Consider the following 8,116-nt stretch of genomic DNA (forward strand, 5'->3'; position numbering starts at 1 on the left):
TAGTCTCAGATGATCTTTGTGACTGAAGACGTCGATGTTGTTGCAGGAAGCGATGCAGAAGATGGAGGAACTGCAGCACAGAGTTCCACCTGAAAGAGAAATCAGCAGCCAGCAGCAAGGATCGACAGTTCTGAGGTAAAAGTAGACCGAAGATGAGACCCCCGAGTCAGGTCTACCCTGTTGATGCATGTGGTGTTGTCAGTGTGGCGGACCTCATCTACGACTCTCAGGTCCCTAAACTTCTTACTTCAAAACGTTTTGGTTCATGCACAAAACCAAAAAAAGGTGTCTCGTACTTTGGCAACAAGCGGGACGTTTGATATTCGCCCAAACTGCAGCGAGCGCACCTGAGAAATGAAGTGTATTTTCTGATGTTACTAAAGTTATTTTTTGTCTGTTTTGTAGATCTGAAGCAGAGAGGAAGGACACGCTGCCAGTCAAGGTGAGCTAAACCTGTTTTACACTCGACTATTTGAGCTTAAGGTTGTTTTCTTTGATTCTATACAAACAAACGTTTAAGCTCGTTTTGTTCAGTCCTCCATCTTGTCCCCCCCCCCCCCCCTTCCCCTCAACAGGAATCGGTTGTTTTGGCTGGTCGGAGCGGAGCGGACGAGGCGGTGAGTCGCTTGGAGGCCGAGAGGATCCGGCTCCACGGAGACCTGCAGCGCTGCTTGTACGAGATCCAGCAGCGGGACCAGTACTCCCAGCAGCTCAACCTGAAGGTGAAATGACTGCTGCATCACAATGGTCATGTGCAAAATCTCCCTTCCTCCCCCTCACCCTCTTCCTCACTACACCTTCCCCCTCTTTCCAGCTGCATCAGGCGGTGGAGGAGAACGGTGCTGCTGCAGCTCAGCTGAGAGCCGTCTCCCAAACCCTGAGGGACGCTCAGGATCGCTGCCACTGGCTGGAACACCAGGTTCAGTCTCAGGTAGATCACCTAGAGTTGTATCGGGTACCGTCCCTCTCTTTGGTTCTCGTCACGCTATGAAATAAAGGCAATCAAAGCGGACGATAAAGATTTGTCTCTATTTACTTGTAACGCTGCGTCTCCACCACCAGGGGTCAGTGTTTGCTGAGGTTGCACCCGGAGCCCCTCAAGAGAGGAGCAACGACTCCACGATGGCTGAAACCGCTGAAGCCAGTCAGCTCCGAGAAAGGTGAGGAGACAGAACTAAACATGTTCTGTATGTGTGACTGCTTCACTGAAACATTAGAAACATGTTCTCTATGTGTGACTGCTTCACTGAAACATTAGAAACATGTTCTCTATGTGTGACTGCTTCACTGAAACATTAGAAACATGTTCTCTATGTGTGACTGCTTCACTGAAACATTAGAAACATGATCTCTGTGTGACTGCTTCACTGAAACATTAGAAACATGTTCTCTATGTGTGACTGCTTCACTGAAACATTAGAAACATGTTCTCTATGTGTGACTGCTTCACTGAAACATTAGAAACATGTTCTCTATGTGTGACTGCTTCACTGAAACATTAGAAACATGATCTCTGTGTGACTGCTTCACTGAAACATTAGAAACATGTTCTCTATGTGTGACTGCTTCACTGAAACATTAGAAACATGTTCTCTATGCGTGACTGCTTCACTGAAACATTAGAAACATGTTCTCTATGCGTGACTGCTTCACTGAAACATTAGAAACATGTTCTCTATGCGTGACTGCTTTACTGAAACATTAGAAACATGTTCTCTATGCGTGACTGCTTCACTGAAACATTAGAAACATGTTCTCTATGCGTGACTGCTTCACTGAAACATTAGAAACATGTTCTCTATGCGTGACTGCTTCACTGAAACATTAGAAACATGTTCTCTATGCGTGACTGCTTCACTGAAACATTAGAAACATGTTCTCTATGCGTGACTGCTTCACTGAAACATTAGAAACATGTTCTGTATGTGTCACTGCTTCACTGAAACATTAGAAACATGTTCTCTATGTGTGACTGCTTCACTGAAACATTAGAAACATGTTCTCTATGCGTGACTGCTTCACTGAAACATTAGAAACATGTTCTCTATGCGTGACTGCTTCACTGAAACATTGTGTGTTTTCAGGCTGCTTGAGTTGGAGCAGAGTCTGACTGAAGAGAGGACGAGGAGAGAGACGGTTGAGGAGGCTCTGCGTCTTACTGAGGACGGGGCGAAGAGGTCACTGATCTGTCACACACACACACACACACACACACACACACACACACACACCTACATGAGACCTACAGTTGTGGTCAAAAGTTTACATACACTTGTAAAGAACATAATGTCATGGCTCTCTTGAGTTTCCAGTTATTTCTACAACTCTGATTTTTCTCTGATAGAGTGATTGGAACAGATACTTCTTTGTCACAAAATACATTCATGAAGTTTGGTTCTTTCATGACTTTATTATGGGTTAACAGAAAAAGTGACAAAATCTGCTGGGTCAAAAATATACATACAGCAACATGAATTAGCAATTTTGGTGACTTAGAAAGTTGTGTCAATGAAATGAGCTTCATAGCATGGCCTCTTAACTTCTTGTGAGTGATTATGAGTGACTACAGCTGGTGACTTCTCTGAGGCCATTTAAATAGGGCTCATTGGATACAAACACCCACAAACGCTAAAATGGGAAAGTCAAAGGAGCTCAGCATGGATCTGAAAAAGCGAATCATTGACTTGAACAAGTCAGGAAAGTCACTTGGAGCCATTTCAAAGCAGCTGCAGGTCCCAAGAGCAACAGTGCAAACAATTGTTTGTAAGTATAAAGTGCATGGCACTGTTTTGTCACTGCCACGATCAGGAAGAAAACGCAAGCTATCACCTGCTGCTGAGAGAAAATTGGTCAGGAGGGTGAAGAGTCAACCGAGAACCACCAAAAAGCAGATCTGCCAAGAATTAGAAGCTGCTGGAACACAGGTGTCAGTGTCCACAGTCGAGCGTGTTTTGCATCTCCATGGACTGAGAGGCTGCCGTGCAAGAAGGAAGCCCTCGCTCCAAAAGCGGCACCTTAAGGCTCGACTGAAGTTTGCTGCTGATCACGTGGACAAAGATAAGACCTTCTGGAGGAAAGTTCTGTGGTCAGACGAAACAAAAATCGAGCTGTTTGGCCACAATGCCCAGCAATATGTTTGGAGGAGAAAAGGTGAGGCCTTTAACCCCAAGAACACCATGCCTACCGTCAAGCACGGTGGTGGTAGTATTATGCTGTGGGGCTGTTTTGCTGCCAATGGAACTGGTGCTTTACAGAGAGTAAATGGGATAATGAAGAAGAAGGAGGATTACCTTCAAATTCTTCAAGATAACCTAAAATCATCAGCCCGAAGGTTGGGTCTTGGGCGCAGTTGGGTGTTCAAACAGGACAATGACCCCAAACGCACATCAAAAGTGGTAATGGAATGGCTAAATCAGGCTAGAATTAGGGTTTTAGAATGGCCTTCCCAAAGTCCTGACTTAAATCCCATTGAGAACATGTGGACAATGCTGAAGAAACAAGTCCATGTCAGAAAGCCATCAAATTTAACTGAACTGCACCAATTCTGTCAAGAGGAGTGGTCAAAGATTCAAGGAGAAGCTTGCCAGAAGCTTGTGGATGGCTACCAAAAGCGCCTAATTGAAGTGAAAATGGCCAAGGGACATGTAACCAAATATTAGCACTGCTGTATGTATATTTTTGACCCAGCAGATTTGATCACTTTTTCTGTTAACCCATAATAAAGTCATGAAAGAACCAAACTTCATGAATGTTTTTTGTGACAAAGAAGTATCTGTTCCAATCACTCTATCAGAGAAAAATCAGAGTTGTAGAAATAACTGGAAACTCAAGAGAGCCATGACATTATGTTCTTTACAAGTGTATGTAAACTTTTGACCACAACTGTACATCTACCCGTCCTGTACTGTAGATAATCAGCAGTGCAGGACCTTAAACATGCTTTTGTTTTGCAGTGTTGGTTCCAGAGACTTCAGTATCGAGATGGAAACAGAAGAGGAGTGGGAAGCTCTCAGCCTCGACCCAAACCAGCCTCTAATCACACGAAAGGTACCGGTTCTGATGAGATTTCAGCGCTTGAATGGACCCTTCCACCTTCTCGTGTCTCTGATCGCTCTGCTTTTTTGACCCTCCAAGGTGAAAGGCGGCGCCGTGGCGTGCCGGCGCTGGCTCCGGGGGCGGAGCCTCTACTTCTCGCGGCTGCTGACGAGCCGCGCCCGCTCTCGATACTTCTTCCTGGGCTACCTGCTCACGATACACCTGCTGGTCTTCATGTGCCTCACCGGTGCCCTGTAGCCCCGCGGCCACACCGGGATGTTGTGAAGCATGCTGGGACATCACAGGTGTTACACGTACACACGTTGAACACGTGTTCATGTATGTTAAGGCAACGATTATGCTAAAAACACAGAATGTAACATCCTTTTTATTTCTCCCACTGTGAATCAAGCCTTAACGTACGATTCTCTCCTAGCTGCTTGCCGACGGTTTGTTGTTTTCAGAGACGAGGGAAGAAAACTTTAATTGCCTAAGAAGGTGCAGGAAGCCATATCCATATCTTAACACTACTGTCTATTCCTGTTGTTTTGAATCGCCTGGTTTCATATCTTGCACATAATCGCGATGCTGAGTTCAAACTATGCACTGAAGCTCCAAATGTGTAAATAGTGGTCTCGTATAAGCTCGGAAGCACTACGCCTCTCCCACCCTGCTCCCTTTACGCTGCACAGCCACAGGTGTCTGCATCCTCGCTTTGGCCGTCTGAACGCGTTGAAGACGGCAGCAGAGCAGAGAACATACTGTGTGTATTTAAGGTTTATAGTATTTATGTGTGCTGTACAGTATCTATGACGGACTGTATGTATGTATGTAGATATGCAATTCTGTACATTTCTTCTTGTCACAAGAGGTCAGTTAACGAGCCAGAAATGATATTTCTGATTCTTTGACAGACAAAAGAAAACATAAAGGATGAAAGAAGCTCTCTGGCTTGTTGGTTGATCGGCTGTTGATGAGTTTTGCCGGAGCGTTGTCCTAATGATGTGTACATAAAAGGTGTGATTGACGGACAAAACAATAAATCTATTTATGAGAAGACGGTTGACGACTGAGAAATGTTCAGATGGCATATTTTCTTCTGCTGCCTCTATTTTTAAGAGCCGGCGACGCCGTCGGCCTTTCGGTGACATCAGGCTCAACTCGGTGCAATAATGTGTCATCTCACCCTTTCATCATCTCAGAAGACATTTAATAAAGCTTATCCAAATTTTGTTCACACGATATGCGTCTTTGATAAGTCTGTGGAACCATTGGCTCAATTGTTGCTTTGAATGGAAAAAGCTGAATGTGGCAAATATTAAAATATTTGTGATGAACTTCGAACTGAAATGTGTGAGCGTGTTCAGAGCCGTTTATGTTCAATACCATACAGTGGAGAACACTTACTGTGTTATAGATTTGATTTGAAATGCAATAGATTTAGTTTTGTTGTACTTAATTGTACACAAGATAACCTGTAATATAAAGTAGATTTATGTGAAAACATGTTTTAGATGTTTTTACATCGTTACATCAATGTTACCTTTCATTAACGTGACGTTTCAACAATATTACATAAACGTTACAATGTTACAACACCGTTACATCAACGGTGCATCAATGTTGCATCAATGTTACATCAACGTTACAATGTTACAACACCGTTACATCAATGTTACAACAATGTTACATCAATGTTACAACACTGTTACATCAATGGTACATCAATGTTACAACAATGTTACATCAACGTCACAATGTTACAACACTGTTACATCAATGTTGCAACACTGTTACATCAATGTTGCAACACCGTTACATCAATGTTACAACAATGTTACATCAACCTTACAATGTTACATCAATGTTACATCAATGTTACATCAATGTTACATCAACGTTACAATGTTAAAACAATGTTACATCAATGCTACAACAATGTTACATCAATGTTACATCAATGATACAACAATGTTACAACATTACAATGTTATATTAGTGTTACATCAACATTACAACAACGTTACAATGTTATATCAACGTTACAACAACGTCAAAATCTCATTTGCTTTGCGATGTCTTCCTGGATGAGGTCAGGTACATACTGTTAGCTCCGTTAGCAGTTCCGCCATGTTGAGAGCCGTGTGGAGACAATAGATACGCATGTTGAAGTGTTCATTAATTGTATTTTTTTATTGTCATTTTGTGGATTCTACGGTGTTTTACAGGATGTTTTTTATGGATACATATTCTTCGTGTAATGTGCACATGGAGCCACTAGATGGTGACGTCAGCTCATTTAATACCAGATGTTGTAGAATGTTTGTTTGTATCTTTCTCACGTAATCATGAATGGGAGAAGTGGCTTCATATTGTATCTCATTTTATGAATTATGGTTTATGGTTTTGCCCCATTTTACTTTTTCTTTGGAGAGTTATTTCAGCTCCAGTAGTTGATTTTCTGCCTCTACAGCCGGTTCTCCACCTCATGAATATTAATGAGAGATTCCCTTTTCTCCCTTTGATGACCTCATTTCTCATAACGTGGTGTGACAGTCAGAGCTGCAGATCTTCAGCTCCTGTTCAACCATGTGCTCCATCTCTTCATACTGAACAATCACATGCTCCTCTCTCCGCTCCTCTCTCTGCTCCTCACTGTTCTCCTTTTTATTCTGAAATACGACTTTTAGTTTCTGACTCATTTCCACATTTATAAAGTCAGCTGGTGATGAAGGAAGCCTGAGGCAGCCTTCACATCGCTCTCCTTCTCTCTCCTTCTCCTGCTCTCTCTCCTCCTCTCTCTCCTTCTCCTTCTACCTGTCCTTGTCCTTCACTTTATTTTTCTTGTTCTCCTTCTCTCTCCTCTCTCTCCTTCTCTCTCTCCTCCTCTCTCTCCTTCTCCTTCTACCTGTCCTTGTCCTTCACTTTCTTTTTCTTGTTCTTCTCTCTCCTTCTCCTCCTTCTCCCTCTCTTCCTTCCTTTTTCGTTTCCTTTCTGTTTCTCCTTCTTTCTCCTTTTCTTTCTCCTCATCCCTCTCTCTGTCTCTCTCTCCTTCTCCCCCTCACCTTCTTTATCCCTCTCTTTCTGTCCTCCTTCCTTCTCCTCCTCTCCGTCTCCTTCTCTTTCTGTCCTCCCTCTCCTCGTCCTCGTCCTCTCTCTTTCTCCTTCTCCTCTCTCCCTCTCCTTCTCTTTCTGTCCTCCTCCTCCTCCTCCATCAGAGTGAAGTCAGTCCTCAGGTTGCTGGTGACCCACTTGCCTGCAGCTCCAGAGGAAGAGAAGTGGAGGAGTAGGAGAAAAGGGGCGTGGAGTAGGAGGTGGAGGTGAAAGCATGTGGGAGTCTGCTATGATTAATGTGCTTTCAGAGGAGAAGAAGAAGAAGAGAGAGAGAGAGACAGACAGACAGACAGACCCATGAAGCTCCTGATGAAGGTGCACTGAATAGATAAATGAGCTCGTCTTCATCTTGATGAATCAACATGAAATCAAAAGAAATATTAAAACAATTAAATGTGGAGGGAGAAGTATCAGAGGATGATGAAGATGAAGATCAGTGATTTCATCTCTCCTTGAGAGCAGGAGAGACTCCTCCAATAAATCATCAGTCGACCCACTTTGATCCTCCTGATCGATGCATCAGCGGTGACCGCTTCCTCCTTCTACTCCTCCTCTTCCACCTCTTCCTTCTACTCCTCCTCCTCTTCCTCATCCTCTCCTCCTCTTCCTCCTCTTCCTCATGCTCTCCTCCTCTTCCTCCTCATCCTCTCCTCCTCATCCTCTCCTCTTCCACCTCCTCCTTTTCTTCTTCCACTTCTTTCTTCTCCTCCTCTTCTCTCTTCCTCCTCTTCCTCATCCTCTCCTCCTCTTCCACCTCTTCCTTCTCCTCTTCCTCATCCTCTCCTCTTCCACCTCCTCCTCCTCTTCTTCCACTTCTTTCTTCTCCTCCTCTTCTCTCTTCCTCCTCCCCCTCTCCTCTTCCTTATCCTATCCTCTTCCACCTCTTCCTTCTCCTCCCCCTCCTCTTCCTCATCCTCTCCTCCTCTTCCACCTCTTCCTCTTCTTCCTCCTCCTCTCTCCTCCTCTT

General features: G+C 44.0%; 1 protein-coding gene across 1 annotated transcript in view; it reads left to right on the plus strand.

Moving 5' to 3' along the window:
* si:ch211-220f16.2 (golgin subfamily B member 1) overlaps positions 1-5,372 on the plus strand; it is a 35,340-nt gene extending 29,968 nt beyond the window's left edge. The window contains exons 23-30 of the mRNA XM_068728737.1: positions 47-135; positions 406-442; positions 576-722; positions 815-931; positions 1,063-1,160; positions 2,085-2,177; positions 3,954-4,047; positions 4,135-5,372. Coding sequence (XP_068584838.1) covers positions 47-135; positions 406-442; positions 576-722; positions 815-931; positions 1,063-1,160; positions 2,085-2,177; positions 3,954-4,047; positions 4,135-4,293 — 834 coding nt within the window. The 3' untranslated portion in view covers positions 4,294-5,372. The remainder of the gene's footprint in view (positions 1-46; positions 136-405; positions 443-575; positions 723-814; positions 932-1,062; positions 1,161-2,084; positions 2,178-3,953; positions 4,048-4,134) is intronic.
* Positions 5,373-8,116: the final 2,744 nt, after the last annotated feature.

Source organism: Cebidichthys violaceus, unplaced genomic scaffold (assembly GCF_023349555.1).
Source record: "Cebidichthys violaceus isolate CVI_PGR_0920_01 unplaced genomic scaffold, fCebVio1.0.p SCAF_43, whole genome shotgun sequence".
Lineage (NCBI taxonomy): Eukaryota > Metazoa > Chordata > Actinopteri > Perciformes > Stichaeidae > Cebidichthys > Cebidichthys violaceus.